This window comes from Anopheles maculipalpis, chromosome 3RL (assembly GCF_943734695.1).
Source record: "Anopheles maculipalpis chromosome 3RL, idAnoMacuDA_375_x, whole genome shotgun sequence".
Classification (NCBI taxonomy): domain Eukaryota; kingdom Metazoa; phylum Arthropoda; class Insecta; order Diptera; family Culicidae; genus Anopheles; species Anopheles maculipalpis.
In genome coordinates this window covers 62,554,182-62,575,697 of record NC_064872.1, presented here as the reverse complement: position 1 = coordinate 62,575,697, position 21,516 = coordinate 62,554,182, and the positions used below count along the sequence as shown (strand labels likewise).

At 42.2% G+C, this 21,516-nt stretch overlaps 1 protein-coding gene across 1 annotated transcript in view; it reads left to right on the top strand.

Annotated features, from left to right (window-relative positions):
* The window catches only part of LOC126563561 (uncharacterized), an 83,791-nt gene extending 65,457 nt beyond the window's left edge, over positions 1-18,334 (top strand). The window contains exons 4-8 of the mRNA XM_050220207.1: positions 3,564-4,102; positions 4,180-4,336; positions 8,837-9,459; positions 10,254-10,395; positions 17,177-18,334. Coding sequence (XP_050076164.1) covers positions 3,564-4,102; positions 4,180-4,336; positions 8,837-9,459; positions 10,254-10,395; positions 17,177-18,334 — 2,619 coding nt within the window. The remainder of the gene's footprint in view (positions 1-3,563; positions 4,103-4,179; positions 4,337-8,836; positions 9,460-10,253; positions 10,396-17,176) is intronic.
* Positions 18,335-21,516: the final 3,182 nt, after the last annotated feature.

Sequence of the window (21,516 nt, the reverse complement as noted above, 5' to 3'; positions counted from 1 at the left end):
CCTCCTTTTACTCCCACATTTCCCCACACCTTACCTTCACCGAAACTCACACCGTTTATAAAAACCTGAGTTTTAATACGCCAATACAATTCTACTGACTACAAAAAGATTTAAAAAAAACTAGAATAAAAATAGAGTAATATAGGATAAATTCGGAAAAACTAGGGTATAAACTAGATTTAGCATAGATTTATATAATTTTAATTTGTCTATTCATTTAGATTTTTTGTAAACAAATTTTTCCCCACGAAACATTTTCAAACGCCAGATCGGTAAATTTAACGTTCAAAATCGACAAGATCAAAAATAACTTAACAATGACGAGAAAGAACGAGATCGAACCCGTTAAAATAATGTAATATTTGTCTATTGTACACATTGATTTTCACTCGAATAACCTACTACTACTACTACTTACTACTATACCCGCTCGATATCCGATGGATCGTAGAAGTAGGTCCACATCATGGAATCCTACACCGCAGCCACAAGCTTTCCAGTACAAAGTGGTTCGACATGAGTCGAAATATCATGCGTATGAATCCTTAATTAACAGTGAACTCAAGTATGGTTGCAAGGATAATTCTGCAAAGAACGACAACTGGATAAAATGCGCCCTCTCTAACACCTGTTCTGGCCAGTGAGTCTGTCTTCTCTTTGATGAGAATTCCACAATTAAAGGGGATTTAGACTAGCGATATGTTAAACGCTTCTTCGAAAATTGATCCAAGCAAAAGAATGATTTTTATAATAAGACAATCTTGACTCCTGACAACTTCTGAGGATTGCCTGGCTTTAATAGCACTAGGCCTATCAGTAAATATGAGACTATCAGGCACTACAACCGCTTCGAGGTCTTGGATTGCTTGGACGCAAGAATGGCCGCCCTCCATCTTAGCTCGGACCATCCACACCTTCTTTGTCCATAAGGTTTAAACGAACTTTAATGCTGGGTTGTTCAGTGCCATTTTCCTGAAATGACATTTCATGCATATGGAACCAAAAACTCTTCTGAGCACGTCCCTCTCGAATGCGACTAAGAGGGTTTCGTCAGTTTTAATCCATCAGTTCGTATCTCAGCCGCGTATGTCAGTACCGGGATTCTAAAGGCTCTACAGAGTGTTTAATGATTTCGCATAGAACTTTTCATCTTTGTGTTTATGAGCATCATGTACATTCTGTCCTTTGATATGGTTGTTAGCTTTAGCCCCATTAAATATATACGCTAACGGTATCGATTAGCTATCAATAACAGATTGGTTACTAAACACGATTGAGCAGTATTGTGACTTGGTAGTAAAATTATCCATGAGAGGTGAACTGCCCGGCGACATACTCTGGTGCTTGTAATCCCACAACGTGAAAAGGAATTTCATTTGCACCACAAATCATTGGTATCGGAAGACGGATTCGAACAAGAACTAGAGAGACCTACGGTACAAAACCTATGCAAGAAACGCAAGATTCATGGGATAACGCAGCCTACAACCAAGAAGATGTTGTATAGAATCAAATACATATTGTCGAGGTACGCTGATTAGGAGTTCATCTTTTCTGATGGGAAATTCTTTGTTTGGCAACAACTGCATAATGTCCGAATTGATCGGCAGGGTTCGCCAATGTTGTCAAGTGTTCGCTCACTCCGAATAAACATCCTGCAGTTCTAGAGATAGTGCTGGAGTTCCAGTTTATATGTATTTAAAGTTTTAAATACTGAATTCTTTTATTTATTTATTTATTTTTTTTTTTATTTCATAATGACGGCTAGACCGTATTCCTGCTGCAAATTAAATTAGAAACCAACATTTTAAATGTGTTTTCTCACTATTGAGTACCCTGTAAATAATTCCATCTATTTTACGCGTATCTCAATATGCGAAGGTCGGTGTTCTCTTTTGACCCACGATCAAACATTGGGGTGAAACATGTACGGGACAAAATAAGCACACAAAACTCACCATCCATATGACCATATGACATTCATTGAGATTGAGCGGAGTACGTGTGGATTTTCGGATTGTGAAAAATATTTTTTAAACATTGACCTTGTCGTCAAACGAAGAGTCTTTCAATAAAGCCTATCGGAGTCCACCGGAGAAACTCAATAAATCATTCTGTGGTCAATGCGGTGTCGAAATTAATCAATTAGGCATCATACAAGATAAATACATTTTTAAGACAACTGTGGCTAACCAACTACCTTACGGCTGTCTGTGGACAGGGAGGAATTATTTAGAGTAGAATCAGTCAAATCCATTGAGTTGACTTTTTTTATTTTCCATCTAAAGTTACTCTATTATGTTATGCCGAAATCGGAAAAAAACTGATTTTTTTGCGCACACATTGTAATGCAGCATTAAGCAAACACAACGGTATTTGACTTATTTGACCCGGCAGCTTAATTCCCGAGTCCATCCACCAATGCACAAGGAATGCATTCATCATCGAGAATGCATGTTTCCTTGGGGCAAAATGCAAAGGTATTTTTTCTACCCTTCTCACACCCGTTTGCTACGTGCAAATTTACATAATTATCATTCACGCATTCCCAAAGTTTACATTCGCGGCACGAAATGCCAATTAGGTGGTTCGACGCTATACCTCAAGCTTCGCATTGTGTTGATTTCTGCTAATTAATGCCATCCGCTAGCATCATGAAGGATACCATTTAACAATGATAATACAAGCAAACGCTACCCCGGTGAGACGTGCAACGGACAGGGTTAAGATTACCGTATAGTGACGCGTTAATTGATGACCGACCGGAACAGCTTGTTTACACAGAGAGGATGCAATCACTTTTCTTTTAAAGTGCACAGAAATAAATCTTTTTTATGAAAATTCATTTCAAATGCAGCGTGTCTATTGTTGAGCTCGGATAAAAGATTGTCTTGATGGCCCTTTTTGCATGGTTATGGAAAAGGAAGATTTCCCACTTATTCCAATCATCTTCAGGCGTGTACACTCACACGACTGCACTCCACATGCTCCGGGGAAAGCAATTAATAACCTACTCCTCATACCGATTTATGAGAAAACGGAATGATAAATAAATTATCACAAAGATAGCAGCAGCAATACCAGCAGTAGGATAGCATATCTTGGATTCGTTCCACTTCAGACGAATGCAATAATAGCCGACACATCAGAGAAGCTTGCATGAGAAATGGATACAAAATTATCCTGACACAGGATTTTCCTAACAGCTTCCGGCGGGATGCAACTGTAAATGATTCAGAAATCTCAGCTTAGTCGTTATCTATCATTTTACAAATTCTTCCCGATTCTTCCTGCCGCCCGCCCGTGAGCGGAAGTGGTACTGGCATGCAGTACCACTAACGCCTGCCGGCAAGTGCACCATCATTAATCATAATTATTACATGCATTTACGGTTTTGCTCATTCACTCTGTCTCCTTTCATTTTCTTTTTCGTTCTCTCGGTGTAAAAATGGTCGCTTCCGATGTTGCACTGCACCACTGTCGCGCGATTGCATCTGTGTGACGGATTCGCTCGAATGGTCGGATCATCGGTCACCTTTGCTTCGGGACACACAACGAAACAGGCTGAACCGGGCCATCTTTCTACCACCGTTTGCTGCAGTCGTGTACAAGCGCGACAAACCCGTCGCTACCAGCTGACAGTGATCGATATACTGGCGGACTACATCCGGTTCCGGTGTGAATCGGTCGCCCTGCTGCATCCACCGATCCGGCCGGCCGCACTGCTGCGGGAATGCAACCGAATCGTTGGCAGTATGTTCGTAATCTTTGACGGTAGCGTGGAGCTGATGACTCTGACCCTGCTCCGCCTCATACCGGACCGGTCAACGCACACCCTGCTACTGTATCCTGTGTTTGAGAACATTCTTACCAGCGGTACGGCTCGCAACGATTATGACACCATCCCCGGGTACGTCCGGATGCTGCTTTGCTTCAAGCGCTGGAAGTCACTGGTAAGCGGACGGACGGAGAAAGCTTCGATCGATGCACACGCCATTCGGCTGCTGCCCGGACGCTGTCCAACAGTTCAGCGCGCTTCCGATCTGTCCTTCCTGCGGCTGCTTCCGACCGTACCACCAGGGCAGCGGGTCGCCGAAACGCGGTAAGCCATCCTCTCCCTTGCTGGATGCCGTTGCAGCACAGACCTGTCAGATCAATCAACTTTCACGTTCGTTGCAGTTACCTGCTGGTCAACGATCTGTTCAGCCTGGAGCATTGTATTGCACAGTACTTTCGGCACCATCGCCGTACCCTAACCGGCCTGCCAGTGGACGAATCAGCCAGGAAGCAAGGCGCCGACAGAAACAACTCCATCCGTCAACGGCGTCTGGTGAGTGTGTGCTGTGTTGTTGTTGATTGCGTTCCCATTCCAACAATGGATGGGCGAACCTAGACAAGCCTGGTGACATCATCAATCGATAAGTTAATCCCTTCCCTTCCATCAGGTAGGGTGCCGCGGAATGCCATCTTCTCGGGCGATGAGCACACCCTTTTAAAATCCCTTCTCCCCTCAAACTCTTTGCTTGTAACGCGCCAAATCGTTGCGTACCTGTCACTTTAGATTTCCCGGTCGCCGGGAAATAGATACAGATATCTGGGTGAAACAATCACTGACCGTTGGCGTTCACCGGATGCGAGAAATAATCCACCAGCAACTTTGCGAACGCGATCTATCACGTTCGATCGGTGATCTGAACGCACATCGTTTATTTTCTCCGGCTGGTTGACAGTTTCGTCTGCACTAAGCTTTACATCGATTGCATACCTTTCAGGGGATGATGGGATCTGTCACGATACGTCTATCGAGAGCGAACCAATCGCCATAAAAAAACGTAGCAATTTCAAAGTTTGATGCTTCAACTATCGATCCTGGTAGATATGAGGTAGACAAAAACAAACCAAAACCTCATCCGTTTGAGCGATTGTAGTATAGTATCCCTATATCAACCATTTTACTATCAGCCTAAAAGCACTAGTGAACGGTTGCGATTGTTGCTTGTAATTTATGAACACACAAACTGTGCACTGTATTTATCGCTTCATGTGTGCATAATTCTAGAAAGAGAAGATACTTTATTTTTGGTAAATTTATACATATCGCGATACATGTTTATCGGTACCAAACGGTACACGAAGCGTAGCATATGCATCAAGAACACGGTAAACTTGAAACGAATCACGAAACCATAAATAATGTACCCCAAAACCCCAACGATTCGCACGATTGCCCCGTCCCGTACCAGATCATTGCCAAAAGTGGAAGTAAAATCATGTTCACACGAAACGAAATTTCGTCCCCAAAAAAACAATGTGTTCAACAAAACGTACGATAAAACGGGAAGCCCGGAGGACCCGGACCGATAATGCTGGCGAGCTGACCGGGCTTACTCGGTGCAGCATGCATGCTCTACTCTATCAACCTTCGACTAGCTCTATCACTGCCAAATAGACATTAAACTAGTACGTACGGTGGCGACGAAATATGAATATGTGTGTAAAATAGAGTTCCATCATTGGTGTGTCGTTAAAGCGGCGGTGTTTTGCATATTTATACCACTACAATCCGAATGATTTAGCTTCTTTTTTTTTAGAATCGGCAATATCCATTATTAAAAGACCTTAACCGAACAGTGAAATTATAAGGCAATTCAATTTTATTAAAACAAATTGATTGAACTCTCTTTGATCCCTCCTGATCCTCCATTCGAACGAGCTACAAATGACCGGATTGTTCAATATGTCGACTGCAAGTGTTGTGATTTGAAGTAACGTTTTAATTAACTGTTGATTCAATTGCATTTTGCACCGCAGGGCTTAGGCATTTAATACCGCATCCATTCAGGCGGGTTGCTAATATGTCACCACCAGCTCTCAGTCCCGCTTTTCATTAAACCTTTTTGTCAAAAACGGATTTTTCTATCAGTTTTGTTTTTAATTTAAAAAGGAAATTATTTCCATCAGTCATGCATCAAACAGGATTACCGGTTCCTGGTGCGAGGAAATTTCGAATGGATATTTATTAAATTCAATTTCATCTGCCACCATCATTGGCCCAGAATGCAACGGATGAACAGAAAGAGCGACGCAGATCGCGAGTGCCAGTTTGTGTAAGTAAACGTAGAAAGGGTTATACGTAAGGTTTCCAACCAACCAGCTCCTAGCTCGGTTAAACTAAAGTCCAAAAATATTCAAAAGCTTGTTACCAAGCGTCACAAAAATAGTCGACCATTCCCGAAAACCGAAGCCCAACGTCCATTAGCTGGAAGTTATTCATTAAAAATTTAAACCAAACGTTATCAACTCTGATGCTGACTGCAGAAGCAATGATAAATTGAATATCCCAAAGTGGTAACTCTCATCGGTTTACTATTTCATTAAACAACGTTTTTCCATTGGTGGCGGCAGTCGATCCTGACCCGTTGAGCAGTCGGTGAGATAAACACTCTTCCAAATATTCCAAACCTGCGGCAAGCGGACAGAGCAAATTAATTTCAATCAGCTCGCACGGTTCGCTGATGTTTGTAATGTACTGTAATTAAATATTTTATTAATCATTTTTAAGTACAAATCGTACGCATCGTATCGCTTCGCGGTATGCTAAGAATGATATGCCAGTGAAGGGCCGTAATAGACTCTGGGCGGAACGTGTATCGATCAGTAATTATCGTTCCCCTGCTTTTATCGATGAAGTAACTGAGGTTGATGATTCTCGCGGTAAACATTTTGGGGCTTCGATGTTCCGAGCGAAAGCGACCCCGTCTCTCGCCTGATTGCTGATTGATGCCATTAGGCTAATCGTGTGCCCTAATGAGGGAGTAGGTGAGGCCGCTAGCATCGCACTCGATCGCTCGTCCCGGTCCCAGTGTACAGCGGAACTAATTTCCGGACGCCACGTGTCCAGCAGTAGGCTACGCACTGTCCCTTTGATTGGCATGTGTTTGGAATAGAATCACTGCTCCGTGTGCATGTGTGCGAGTATCTAAAATCGTCCACCTCTATCACCCAAGGCATCGTGCAGATAATATTCCCGTGCAAAAGCACTTCCTGGCCAGCCCGCGTTGCCGACAAGCACGATGAAAGGTGTTTGCCGTTCGACCAACGAATCGTCTACCCTGTTTGTACGGATTAATTTCCTCAAAACACTTTCCGAAACGATTGCCACAGTTGTCATGGCACATCCCTGCCTCCCAAAAACCCACTGCTTCCGATCCGAAACATGCAAATCCTCTTCAAATCAACCAGTTGAGTTTCGAGTGTACTTCATCAATCAAACACCAGGTGTGGCCATGGGTCCACCCTGAACCCGCCCTTTCTCTGTACTACAATCAACACTGAATAGCGACAGTGGTTGCGATTACGACGCTCTGCGTAAGTAATTAGTTTGTTGAAACTGTGTTTGAAGCGTACCGTGTGTGCTGTTTGTGTGGTCGGTGTTGCAATTATTTCTATTCGATAATTTGTACGATTTACATGCGTGATTGGTTTACAAAATTAGGAACATGTGGATAATGTGAGCCGTCCAGTAGGTTCCTAATGGAATGTTGTACAATGTATTCGATTATCATTTTTAATTTAATTGCTATATAATTTTGGATGTTGGAATGTTATACTTTTACAGAAGACATAAAATTGCTCGCATTGTATATTTTAGTCAGCAAAATATTTAATCTCAGGTCGTTTTAACGGATTAAAAAATATTTGAACAATTTTATTTATTTATAATTTATTATGACGGTACAATGCAATGTTGTTAACATCGCTTGTGATAACCTAATTATGTAAACAGAATTGTAAGGCTTTTCCTCATTATTCTTTGCCTTACCCCTGGCATACTTGGTTAAATATTTAAACAAGTCTTCTAGAAAAAACTTGTACAGAAAACTCTTGCGTAAACTCTTCCGACTTTTTCATTTTCTTTCGCTTTAATTACATACTAACTTTCTAATAAACAATCCCAGTTTTGTTTTATGTTCCACATCCGCGTAGTAGTTGTCCATAGTCTGCAAAACGGTACCTGTACCACACAACCGGTGGAAAAACAATTAGCAAAGTTTACATTGAGTCAAATCGATCCCGGGCATCATTTCCCGTCCAAGCATTGGACAAACATTTAGGAGACGGGTTCAACCGACCGGACCGTTATAATCGTTTACTGTGAACCGACCCACGTGACCCTGTACGATATTGCCAACAAACACTTCCCCGAATCATTAACATGTCCCAAGTCCCGAGGGTCCGCGCGTTTTTTTTTTTTTTTTTTTTTTTTTATTGCACCAATCAGTATCAGGATGTAACATACTCGAGTTTTCCACCAAAAACCACAAAACGATTTCATACTATTCGGTCACTTTATAACTCGTAAAATCGTTTGATTTTACTTACAACGGGGATTTTTTTGTTTTTCGAAATGATTGCATACCAATCTCGCAGCACTGACAGCACGGAAGCAAGTAAACAACGGCAACCAGTTACACAAAAAATAAAAGAAATGCCAATACCAGCACAACCATCTTCGCTTAACTGATGTTTTTGATGTTTCAATTAATTGCTTCGTTTGTCTCTCTCTCTCTCCCTCTCTCTCATTTTTTCAACTTTTTTCCACACTGTGTTTCACCAATCAACCAATCACGCCGCCCACCGTTTTCCATTGATGATATTGCGCCGGATGGACAACTCACTCGGAAACGGTCGAACTTAACCTGACGCCTTCCGTTTCCTGTGCTGTTTGCGTGGAAATCCGGCCTGTCGACACACCAATCGGCCTTCATTTCCTTCCGACATGGTCCCATCGCGCACACACCACACACATGGTATCATTGGGAAAATTAATAAAAAGCAGCATTCGATGGAAATCAGAAGCAATTACATCAACGTACCGCTGCTGGCGGAGCTGATCGAGCGCAAGAGCCAGCATTGGACGCGAGCCATTACGACGCCACCGGCCATGCTATCTTACCACCGCCATCATTGCCTCGAGCAGGAAGTGCACTCCATCATCGAAAGCTTGCGATTGATATTTCGCAACCGGGCCGAATTCATCGAGCTGACGCTGCTGCGCGTGAAAACTCATCCCTCCTGCGTCACGCTGCTCGGTCCCGTTTTTGCCACATTTCTTGGCACAGCGGCAGCGGCAAGCCCGACAAGCAACACCACCACCACCGGGCTAACCATTTATCGATCAAACGATGTGGAAACGTACGGTCGGCTGATGCTTTGCTATGCCAAGTGGAAGTCACTGTACTGGACGGCGGACTGTGGCCGGGACGAACCGGCCGAATGGGCCAGTATCGATGCAGTTGCCCTGACGCAACTGCCGTACGATTTTCCACGACCCATTTGCCCAAGAGATGCCCGGCTCCGACGCATCTTTCCGAGCGGGCTGGCATGGCCAAACGGTGACGTCGGTGCAGGGGTGCTGAAGCCAACGACGGATGGGAAGCGTAACAATGTGACAACACGGTAAGTAATCGTCCCACTGCTCACTTCAACACTAACTGTAAGTGGATGGAAGACAGAGAAGTGTTAAGAGTGGAGTGGTGGACATTCTGTCGAATTCTGGAACGGATTTCCGACAGACACATGGGGAAGCACAACGGCTAATGAAGAAAGATTGTCATGTGTCGCATTATCGCTAGAGACCCTATAGACCAATCGAACAAGTTCCTGATTTTGTTTCGATTTTTTAAGCTGAGTAAAGGAAATGAATTTCGAAATCTGGATAAAGAAGCCTTGGTAGCAAAGTAGAATGTAGCGCCATCAAGGAAACGGAAGAAAAGAAATTGGATTGATTTTTTCGTGCTCTTGGAGTCATCAGGTCGTTTGCCACTTTTGCTTCGCCACATTCCTTTTAGCGCATACGGGATACAAATTTATCATAAGAATAAAAACTTTGGCAAGTACAATAAAACCAATAGCGATCGATACGTTTCAATTTCGTGAATAGTTTTTTATCTGTTTGAACATTTCCCAATTTTCCAGGCGGAAGTTCTAAATGTAATCAACAAAGTAAACAAATTTGAAAGAATTCTTTTTATTTGCTGAACATAATTTAAATCGTGCTTTATGTAGAGGCGACTGTGTAAGTGAAGTTGGAAGCTCTTTTTGTGTTTAAAATACTTCTGCAGCTTAACGGCACACTCTATCCGCACCGTGACAAGAGGACACATTATCAGATCGTTATAATTCTTCACACAACTTCACGTGCTTCTACACTCCTGTCTGCATGTAACAATGTTGTCCCTTTTATTCCACAGCATTCTTCTCCGAGCGCTTCCCAAACGATCCGATCTGCAGGAGTTATGCTTGCAATTTATTCAAGCGTACCGTTGCGGCTCGGATGCAGCAACAACAACACCACCATCCATGCACGACCAGCAGGACGCACGGTCTCACACGGTAAGTTTATTCCGGATCACACCCATCGGTTGGATTCCAAAAATCTTCCCCAAATAGTTCCATCCTTGCATGTGTGTGGTTGGGGAAAACTTTTTTAGACTCCTCGTCAATCCCTCTCCTGGCTCGAGAACATCGAAGAATGTAATTAGAGGCTAGATTTGCCTTCTGTGTAGGGTGTTTTTAGCGTTGTTGCATTCCTAGTGCCGGAGTCAGTGCTATATTTTAACAACACTACCGAAACTGGTGCATTTCACTACAATATCCTAACGGTGGGATGGATTACGCGCGTATTGATGCGAGATCGAACCATTTCAAAAATCCTCCCGAATCCGGATCAAGTGACGTCCCCTCGGGATCGAGGGATCCAACCGTACGTAAAAGTATTTCTGGTTTGACAGGTGAGGATAGTTTTCACGGTACTTGAGCGTAACAGTGCTACAATTTGCTGCTGCTGCTACCAAATCCATCCACTCGAACTCGAAACCTGAGGCACTGGAATTTCAAAATAGGCCGTGTTGTTGGAAATGTGTAGACATTTTGTTGCCCGTTTCTAGTGGAGTGAGATCGACACCTCTTACCCATGTTAGCTGTTCGATTTCCAATTTGTTGCTAACGAACGAGTTCTAGTCCTGGGGCGTGGACAAGTAACAGATTGGTGTCTGTGCATCTCTTTGGTGGGTTTTTCGCCCCGAATAGTTAAAACCACACATTAGGAGAATTGGATGGAATTTACCCAAGTCTTTCGAGGAATTTGTACGACGATTGGTAATGAAGAGGTGCGTAAAATCATTACTAGAATATCAAACGAGTGTGGTTTTGGTGTTTGTTGTGTATAAGATAAAACCAACGTTCCCACATAAACTAAATTGGATAAAACATTCTTAAAAACGAAGGAAACTGATCTAAATTCATGTGGTGAATGTAACAGATAGGTACATTTTCATCTTGCAAAAAGACATCATTGCATGCTTCATAATAACATAACGTTGTGCGAATTTTCTAGAATAACTAAAATGTTATTTAGAATACAAAAACAAAATGCTAGTAAGAGTTTCCACTAGTAGTTATTTACAAACAAACTGTCCGTGAATTTAAACACCACATTAGACCTGTATCTAGATTTGTGGGCTAGATTTTTACACGTTTATATTATTTGAATGCACTCACTAGCCATTTAAATCGTATGTCCCACTGTTATTAATAAACTTTAGTATTTCTCTGCAATTTCTATATTAACGTATTGGTCATCCGTCAGAAAAAGCATACATAACCTAGCAAACACAAAACTATAAGACTAAGAGGTTTAGCCCTGGGCACAAGTAATCAATGATTGCACGTTTAAATAAACAAACAAACAGTCACTGTTGTGTCACTGCGTCACAGGGACTATGGAGGATCGTTCAAGGAGTTATCTAAACTCGTGTTAAATTGATTAGCAGTCAGATGGAAAGCAGCTTCAAATCCAATATCGTTATATGAGTTCACCATTTGCATAGATGGGTTTGCTAGTATAAAATGTTCTTTTTTTATTTATCTTTGTTCTGAAATCTGGTCTTAGTAGTTGCTTAGAAGGAACATTCACTGTGCCGTTATTATTCTGAGTTGTAATACCTCAAGTCCTAGTTTCAAGATAAATCATTCCAACGTCAACAGTTTGTCAACTTTTTACACTATGACGGCTAGAGCGAGGGATTTTTTTCTGGAACGGTACAGAGAGAATAATGTCCTGTCTTGGATGGTTACAGTGTCCTTCTGCTAAACTATTTATAAAGTCTGCAAGGCTTTTATAATTTATTTTTCCTTGTTTAAAAAATAACATCCCGTATAGCTTATGTTCATTACGGAAATCATTCATTCATTCAGGAAGATTTACTCACAATAACATCTTAATTCGGCTTCGTACGTACTTCGTACAAATTTGTTTCTGATCTGCTTTCTTTATAACTCGGAACAAAACACAAAAACCTTATAATACAGGTTTTTTTTTGTATATTTAATCCCAAACTAAATTATTCTTTATTTTATTTCATTTACAATTGATTATGACGGTACAGTGCCATATTGTCTACACCGCTTACGGTGAATGAATTTGATGAACTTATTGATAAGGCATTTCCTTCTTATTCTTTGCCTTATCCGGGCATACTCGGTTGTGGATGGGCGGTGCTGCTGATGATTATGTGCGTTTTGATCCGGTTCTATTGTTGTGACTATTGTAATGATGGTGGTTGGTTGCATCCGAATTGTGGTGTTGTGACCGTTCTATTGTTGACCTTTGTGGTTTGGTCTCGACTGAAACAAACAAATAAACATTGTTAAGACAGCACGAACATTTATTTGTCTGCGTACCGTGTTCTCTAGTGCAGTCCAGCAATAACATTTCAAGCTCAATCTAGTCAACGTCCAATCAAAGGATGATCAGCAAGCTCTATCCCGCAGCAGCGAACCCAACGCCAACGCTGTCAAACTCGTTTTGTCAAAGCTGGACTGTACTAGAGAACACTGTACTGTAAAAAGCGCCTGTCTCCCTTTTACGGCAGTGTTGGAATCGCCGTCGAGTGCTGTTGACCCGTTACACCCGTGGCACTACAAGAAATACACTTAAGACATAGACAACACAACATTTAACAGAAAAGAAATTGGGGAATACGAATAAGGATTGGAAGGATACTTGGGATGTGGAATCATAGGACAAGACCGTTGTCTCTGGCGAATCGGTAAATGATCCTCATGTAGAGGAGGTCCCTGGTAGCCAACACTTCTCTGATTTCTGTACCCGGTCGTCTGCCGATATTCTCGACTGCGCTCAACAAGGAGGGTCTTGCGGTTTCAAACTCCACGCAAGACCACAGAAGGTGGAATCCGTCACCGCAGCCACACACTTTTGTCTGAGCCAGAGTTATACGCTGCAGATGAGCATTCAACGCAAAATGATTCGACATCAGTCGAGACATCATTCGTATGAATGCCCGGTCTACAGAGAGCCCACTGAACCAAGGCCGCAGGGACACTTGCGGAGAGATCGAGAAAAGAAAACGCCCGAGTTCATCCACCTCCCACATGCTCTGCCAACGAGACAGGAAAAGTTGCTGAGGGAAACGAAGGAACTCCTGGGCCGAGATCGGTCGGTCGTAAAAAGCGCCTTCTTTGGCGCCTGTTTTGGCCAGTGAGTCTGCCTTCTCAATGAGAAGGGACCCAAATTAGCGAGATCCTAAACGCCTTATCGAACATTGAGACAAGCAGTTCAATGATTATTATGGTAAGGAAATCCTGACTTTTAACACCTTTCGGAGATCTCAGTGCTTCATTAGCGCTAAGGCTATCAGTGAAGATGAATTACTGGTCCAAAGGTCTCGCTGCTATCATCAATAGTGTGTACAAGATTGCAGCTAGCTCTGCGCTGTAAACACTACATGGCTGCCTCAATTTGAAAAAAACTTCGGTGGACTCGCTACAAACATCGAAGCCAGTGCCTTCCTCAGAAGATGGTCCATCAGGGTAGTACTGTCTTATTTGGTCTAAGGAAATTGTATTATTAATTAAATTTTCTTTTATTTATTCAACTCCAAAATGAAAACTCTTTTCCGTATGGTTAACACCATATGTGTTGAAAAAATTAAAAATTTCAAAAAGCATTTCTTCCTTGGGTTTTGCCTTAGCCCGGGCATACTCGGTTAAATTAAATTTTTTTTTTTTATTGAACAATCATAGAAGGAGAATGCATGCTGAAAATAAAGACGAAATTAATCATAACATTTACTGTACATAGTTAGGATAACATTTTCCGCACAGAAACTCTTAAACATCACTCCACACTTGTCAACAATTGCCAACCCGTGTGCAGCAGGGAGTCCCAATTTGAAAAGGAACCAATTTTAAGTGTCCTGCAAAGTGTCTTGCATCGAGGACAATGATAATTAGAGCGAACATTGCATCGCACCGAACCACTCATCACGACTCATCATCGTCAGCCACGTCACACACTCGAGCGTCATCTGTCGAGCAGCGCCCATAAAGCCACCCGTCAATAGCAAAACATTTGTGCACTCGATGCAGATCGTCTGTTGACACGACACTTCACTCGTTCGATCTGCTGGTAAAATTCAACTGGTTCTAAACACAACCACACCGGCACATCACTTACGGGTGCGACCTTCGACGATAAGTGCCCTCGTAAGGATAGTTAAAAACGGAGTACACTTATCGGTTACCAGTAGTTACTTAGCAGCAAGCTGTTGGACAGGAACACGGCCGGATAGGACAGGGCCAAGGATAGGCAACAAAAAAGAAGCTAGTAGAAACAATGGACTTCGCCTTTCTACCTTCGACTGGTTGTGGTCGGATGTGACCTTGCGTGCAATGGTGAGTCCCGTCCCGTAAGGAGACGGCTTTACTGCACCATCGTACACATACACTCAGTCCGATCAGTTGCTTTTGCTACGCACATAAATATTCATGTGCCCATAAATGCTTCACTACCGCTTAGACGGAAAGAGGAAAAAACAAAGCAAAAAAAAACCCAAAGGAACTTTAAACTTTATGCCGCAGTTGCACTCCTTTTAATGTAATTCTTGTACTTTGCGTTTTTATTTCGTCCTCTATCCTTCCCTTTTCCCGGCATTAAGCAAAGAAGGTGAAAAGTGTCACTACAATTTGTTATGCAAAGATGCGCAGGTTCAGCCTCGCAGGGTTGCGTGGCGCGCTGCTGGGGATGGAAAAGTTTCATGGAAAATTTATGACCAAAAACACCACTCCACCACAGCCACAAAGTGTTTTTTTTTTTTGTGTCTGTGAGGTTTTCTTTTTTTCCTGCAGCTTGAATGGGCAAGTTTGAAGCGGAAAATCTAGCACGCCTACACTCTAGAAAGTAAAATTGGAACGATTTTTCTTCCCTTCTATTGGGCAAATAGTAAATTATGGGATAAATAAAGCAACGACACGGCACGGTTCGCTTTCTTCCTGGGCTTTACTTGTGAAAGCCATCCAAATCAAGCAAAAGTTTTGTAGTGGTGATGATTATTTTTCCAGTTGGTGGATGGTGGAAGGATATAGCACGGTATTGAAGCGTAAAAACTAATCTGGCGTGTTTCTTCGTTGTTTAAGAGTGGTGGGGACATAAATGAAATTCATTCGCTAAGCGATTACAACCGGTAACCAACTTTTTTAACGAGGCACCTGAGTTCTTGCGGCGCTTTTGGTATGTTTATTTGATGATGGAAGATATCAAACAGTGGTAATATATTTCGGTTAAAAGTGTCATATTAAATAGTGTAAATTATATACTTTGTAATTACATAAACTCTCAACAACAACAACCTCTCGGAAAGAACTTTGCTCAGTTTCTTAATCATTTGCTCCTACAACGAGCGAAATAACTATAGCACCACCATATTTAATAATATTTTCTAAACTTAACAACAATTTTTCCTGCGTTAAAATTAAAATAGAATTTACACACTATTTGTTCTAATTATTTTGGGACGGCTTAGCCGTATTCCTGAAGCATTTAATTTACGCAGAAAAAAGTATAAAGCTATAATAAAAAAAAATTGTTTCCAGGCATGAAATATTTCAATAAGCCGAAACTTTTGGTGGCCAATTTGTTTCGTTTAGCTGTGTATAGGGCTCGATTGGTTCTTCTTCTTTTTGGCCCAAGGGTTGAGCACGTCGCATAGATCTCGATCTAGGGCTGCAGTCCTCCATCAATGGCTGCATCCGATCTCCGACAGGTTTGAGTCCACTTGATCCAGTCAACGAACTCGCTGTGTTCCCCGACGCCTCGTGCCGAACGGGTGGCTGACGAGCACCTTTATGGTGGGGCATGAGTTCGGTATCTTAGTACAACTTTACAGATTTTAAAAATGTCTAATTGTTTTCTGTCTTCACTAATGCGACAATACATGATTTCCTTTAAGTTTTTGTGTGAAAATCAGACTTAAATCAGTTTAGAGTTACGATTTGTGACGTTACCCTGCTAGTAAACGTAATCTAGACTTATTTAACTCTAGCATGTAGATGGCATTGTCTGACATAAGAATTCACGCTACTGTGAGCTCTCCAAAATAGGCTCTTAAGCTCCCTAAACTGTCAAACTATTACTGAAAATTTTACAACTCTTTTAACATCAGTTTTTTCGTGCTAGCGTTGTTATCAATATTTGAGATCATCAAGGATGAAATCCTATACAAACAAACCCTCATTTTTGCATTAATTCGTCAAGAAAATATGTTTTTAAACGCTATTGTATGAATTTAAGGTTATAAAGTTCTGACAAAATGGTCTTACTACTATTTTTATTTCGCATCCTTTTCAAACAGGTTTGAAAAAAACAAAAATTCAAAAAAATATATATAATAAAGCCAAAATAAAGTGATGTTAACTTTACTTCACTCAGTGTCAAAAATCCTGATTTATACGATTCCATATATATAAAATTTATAAAATCAACTTCAACACCGAACTTGATCGAACTTCGCAAAGCTCGTAAAAATGCTTTAACGGCCTTTCAATTTATCGTCAAGCGTTTCGTCAAAAGGGAAATGTTCTGCACGAGTTTTCATCGCACTTAAACTAAGCAATAAAACTCACACAAAAACAGCAAACAAACAATCTTTTTCTATTCTTCCTACAGTGTCCAGCTGTGATTGAAACAAATTCCTTTCCACGTTCATTCCTTCGATAATTTTTTTATCGTGTTCTATTTTTCTCCTTTTTTCCTTTTCTTTCTCTCTCTCTCTCTCTCTCTCTCTCTCTACCTTTTCGTATTTATACATCCTTTCAGACAAACTCAGCCGCATACAAATCAACGTCCCCTAGCTCGGAACGGTCACTTCGATGGCACTCGAGCGACGCTGTATCCGGTCAGCCTACCTTCCAGGCGCACAACCAGCACACCGAGCAGCAATCGGAAATGAAACCGATTATTATTCTAGACAGCGACGATCCAGACGAAACGTCCAGCAATGCCCAACATACAATGCCGGCCAAAGAAAACGAACATACTATTACGGCACAAAATTTGCTCCACTCTGACACATCCGCATCTCACCCTACCTTGTTGGTGTTACGTCCAATGGAAGCTTCCGTGGCAAAGAACGATACATGCACCGCAAATGGAATGGACCAAAACTCATCCAGCACACCAAGCACCGATGAGTTCGTTACCGATACTGCTGTGCCTCAGCAGCATCCCGCATGGCCACCGTTTGCGGAATGTTTTCTCAACACGCCTCCGGCAACGCCACAACACGAAACGCCTCCGGAAGTGGTTGACGAGGAACACCGACGAGCGGTGCTAGTCAAAAAGCCGTTCCCGAGTTCCAGCTGGACACGTCTGAAGGGAACGATTCGATTGATAGGTCGGCGGAAGAAACGAATCTCGGCGGCCGGTATCGTTAAACGTGTGCTGGGGAAATTTTTCGCCCACGACGGTTGGTGGAATTTTGCCGACGTTCTAGCCGCAAAACTTCACAGCTCTACCAGCGCTCGATGCTCATCAATAATGAGCGTTGGTCTGGCAGGGAATTGTATGTTAAAGTTGAATGAAACTGTCACAACTGGTACCGTACCGGAGCTTTTACCGAACGGTCAGCCAGACGCGACAGACCGTGGGACGGTCAGCGGTGGTAGATTGGCCCCCGGTAAGGATGATGACGATCGTTCGAAAAACGATGCCTTGCTACGCGAACTTATCGATTGTCTCGGTGCTGTTGATACGATGCCTTTGGAATCGAAACAGGGTTACGTTGATTTTGCCATTTTGCCCGACAATCCGGGATACGGTGCGGAACGCAACCACACCGATACCGTGGACGACCACCAGGCGTCTCCATCGGTGCACGGTGGTTGCGTCGACACGTCCCCGCTCTTTGCTGCAGATAGTGATAAATATGTATTGTTGTTCACAGAACTGGGACTCGTTTCCTGGCCAATTGTATAAAGAGTTCCCCCGTTTCACCCCACAATTTGTAGGCTAGGAGGTACCGTACACCGTACGCAGCCATTGTTATACGGTAAGCGGCTAGGCGTCTCCATCAGGAGACTTTATCCCGACTTTCCCCCAACTCGGATTCGATAGGTCTCCGTCTTCCCGTCGACCAGTGACCAAAAAAAAAACGGGAAGCGACACCTTCGGTCTCCAAAAAAAAAAGCTCATCGACTTTCAAGGGCTGTTTGTGTCAATTTCGTCTTTTCATTGCTTGCTGACGCTCGGTCAGTGTTGTACAGACGCGCACGGAAAGCTGTGACACATCCGTCGAAGCAATTTTAGATAAGAACAAACTAAATGAGGCATGCAGATTCTTCCTTTTTTCCAGGAGGATATGTACGCACTCGACTTTGTAGGGTTAAGGAAATGGCAAATGCCCATAAGAAAAAAAAACATACTAACTTTTAAATGTCCTTCTCTTTGATGCCTTTTTCGATTGTCCTCGATGTTGTCAGCAATGTGTTTCAGCGAGCTCTTATTCTCTATGCCTAAGTGTGTGTTCAATGTATGTGAACCAATGTTCTCGTTTTTCTTGCCTTTTGTGTATCACTTTGATGGAGAAAAATAATAAATTTATTGAAAGAAATGTAACAATCTAATCGTAAGCATTTTAAACATTCAAGCAATCAAAGTTTAAGGGCAGCCAATTTTTGTGTTTCAATTTAAAATCTAAGTTTTTGAGTTGAAAAACTCTCTCGTTGTCAGATTGTAACAATCAATTACCTACTCATTTTTCTCTGTTCCTATACGGTACCGAATAGATTACAGAAACAAAAAAGAAACACGTTAGGTTTAAGGATTCAAATAGTAGTAACAAAAACCGAGCATATGAGTAGCAGACCACCATCATCACCAATCATGCCTTTGAGTCGTCACCTCCTCACAACCATCAGCATCATTCATACCTGTTCCGGCTGTTTGTGCGCACCAGTTCGGAAAGCGATCAACGTGTATCGCTTTTCATAGCCCATGCCCAAACGGAACGGTTGCGTTGCGTAACGAATTTATCGGTTTCAGCGTGTATTACGAGTTTCGGTTTCAATGGCATTGTTGCCCACAGACAGCGAAACTGCTAGCTGGAAGCCAAAGCACTGTATCAGTACAATTGAGGGAAGAGAACCGAAGGGAAGCGCTGACCGGGCCGGTCTTTACTTGTACTTCGACTCAACCACAAACTTATACACACAAACACAGCAAAACAAAACACACTCACAATCAACGTAAACACACAAAAAAAAAGAAACGAATGAAAAGGGGCGTAAATTGGAGAATGAAATGAGAAACATCTTAGGCAGAATTTTTCTTAAGCAGGTGAAACATACTAGGAGGGAGCTATTTGTAACAAGACTTGAACAGAAGGGACAGCATAAAAGTTGAGGACAACTGCTCTGAGCTAAGTTATCATTGTTGTGCACCTACGGGGCACGCTCTCCGTATAGCAATAGTAAATGACAGTTCCTGTGGCCAACAGATATACCAATGTTAATGCAAACGTAGCTAAAAGGCTTTGCTAGAACTCATAGACAACCCGCCACAGCTAACACACCAACCAACCAACCAATCAACCAACCAACCAACTCACCCTACGATCAACCAATGCCTAGCCATCAATAAGCGATTGTCCGCAAGAAGAAGCAAGTGCAGGAAAAGAAGCAGCAAGCTAACGACATTGTACATATTGTGGAGAGCAGCTATATTCAATGGCTATCCTATTCCTCGTCTCCATTCGATGGTTTCACCAATATAGCCCAGAGTGTATCGCTGAGATTGTGCTAGTGTAAGTATAGTTTGTCAACCCCCTGGGCCGGCACAGGGGGGTACGTTGTGGTTTGCCCCGCTGCCCACCATACACACACACGGCAAACAGAATTCCTGTATTTTTGCAATCAATCACTAACCTGGTGCACTACTCCTAAACGCCACCATTCTAACGAACGATAACCAAATAAAGCGTATTTGCGTACATATTCATATTTGAAGATCGATGTGAAAAGGGCTGTGTTGCGTGTTTTTATTTGCTTTTTGATTTAAAGTATAATGGATGACTTGTTTAACGAATGTTTGTTCCAAATGCCTAGGGCGTTTGGCAATTAATCTCAATGGCAATGGAAAGCGGTAAGTAAAGATTTAAGCCAAGACATATGTTTGGTATCTTCCTTCAACACAGGATAATACAGCTTAAAGCTCCAATGCTTTTATTTAATTACAAATAACAAGATTATGCATACGCCCAGCTCCACAACTCCCGAAACAAAAGGATACTTTTATATTTCTTCAACATGTAATCTATATGTACATACAGAACTATATTTCAAACGGACGATACCAAAGCTCACTCTGTCGCCAAACGAAACGTAGATTCATTCTTCAAACATCCGTCCGAAGAATGGAAGAAATTCCACTTTTTACCATCCGCATTGCCGGCCACCTTCGTTCCCGCTTACAATGTTCCTTCAATTGATCTTCATTTCATCTGTAAAAGACCGTTCAGTGAGACTCTTGAGCGTAACGGTTGGCTGGATGAATCGACAACCCGGAAACACTTTACAGCATCGCACAAGGACAGATCTCAAAGCCGACAACCCGAGGGTGCTGGAGGGGAAGGAATCCGTAAGTACGCAGGGACGAAATTAATTTTCAGTTTGTTCATACCTTTTGTGCTTATACTCATAACACCGGGCTATGCATTAGGGATTCCCACTGGCTTGGGACATTTCAGTGCAACTACGAGAGTTGCAATGGGAAGCATTAAAAAATGGGATGCGGGAAGGATAGCAAAAAAGCAATGAGAAAGGGAGGAACAATTGCACCCTAACTGCAGCAGAAGGATGGTATGGGGGTAAGGCTGCAATAAAGCTTTCTACTTGAGTTTTCCTTTTACCGTGCATTTCTTGCGACAGATGGCGCTGGAAAGCTTTTCTCGACTGAAAGCTTGCAAGTTTAAAATTTGAAGCAATGTAATTTACTCTTGATTTGTAACAAGTACGTTGACGTTCATCAAATAGTTTTAGTTTCATACACATACACAACCAAAGCAACTTTTTTGTAATGAAAATTTTACAAAAAAAAATTAAATATAAAATAAAAAAATTATTAAAGACACGCCACGTACCGTAAAAACAAGCACCCTGCCA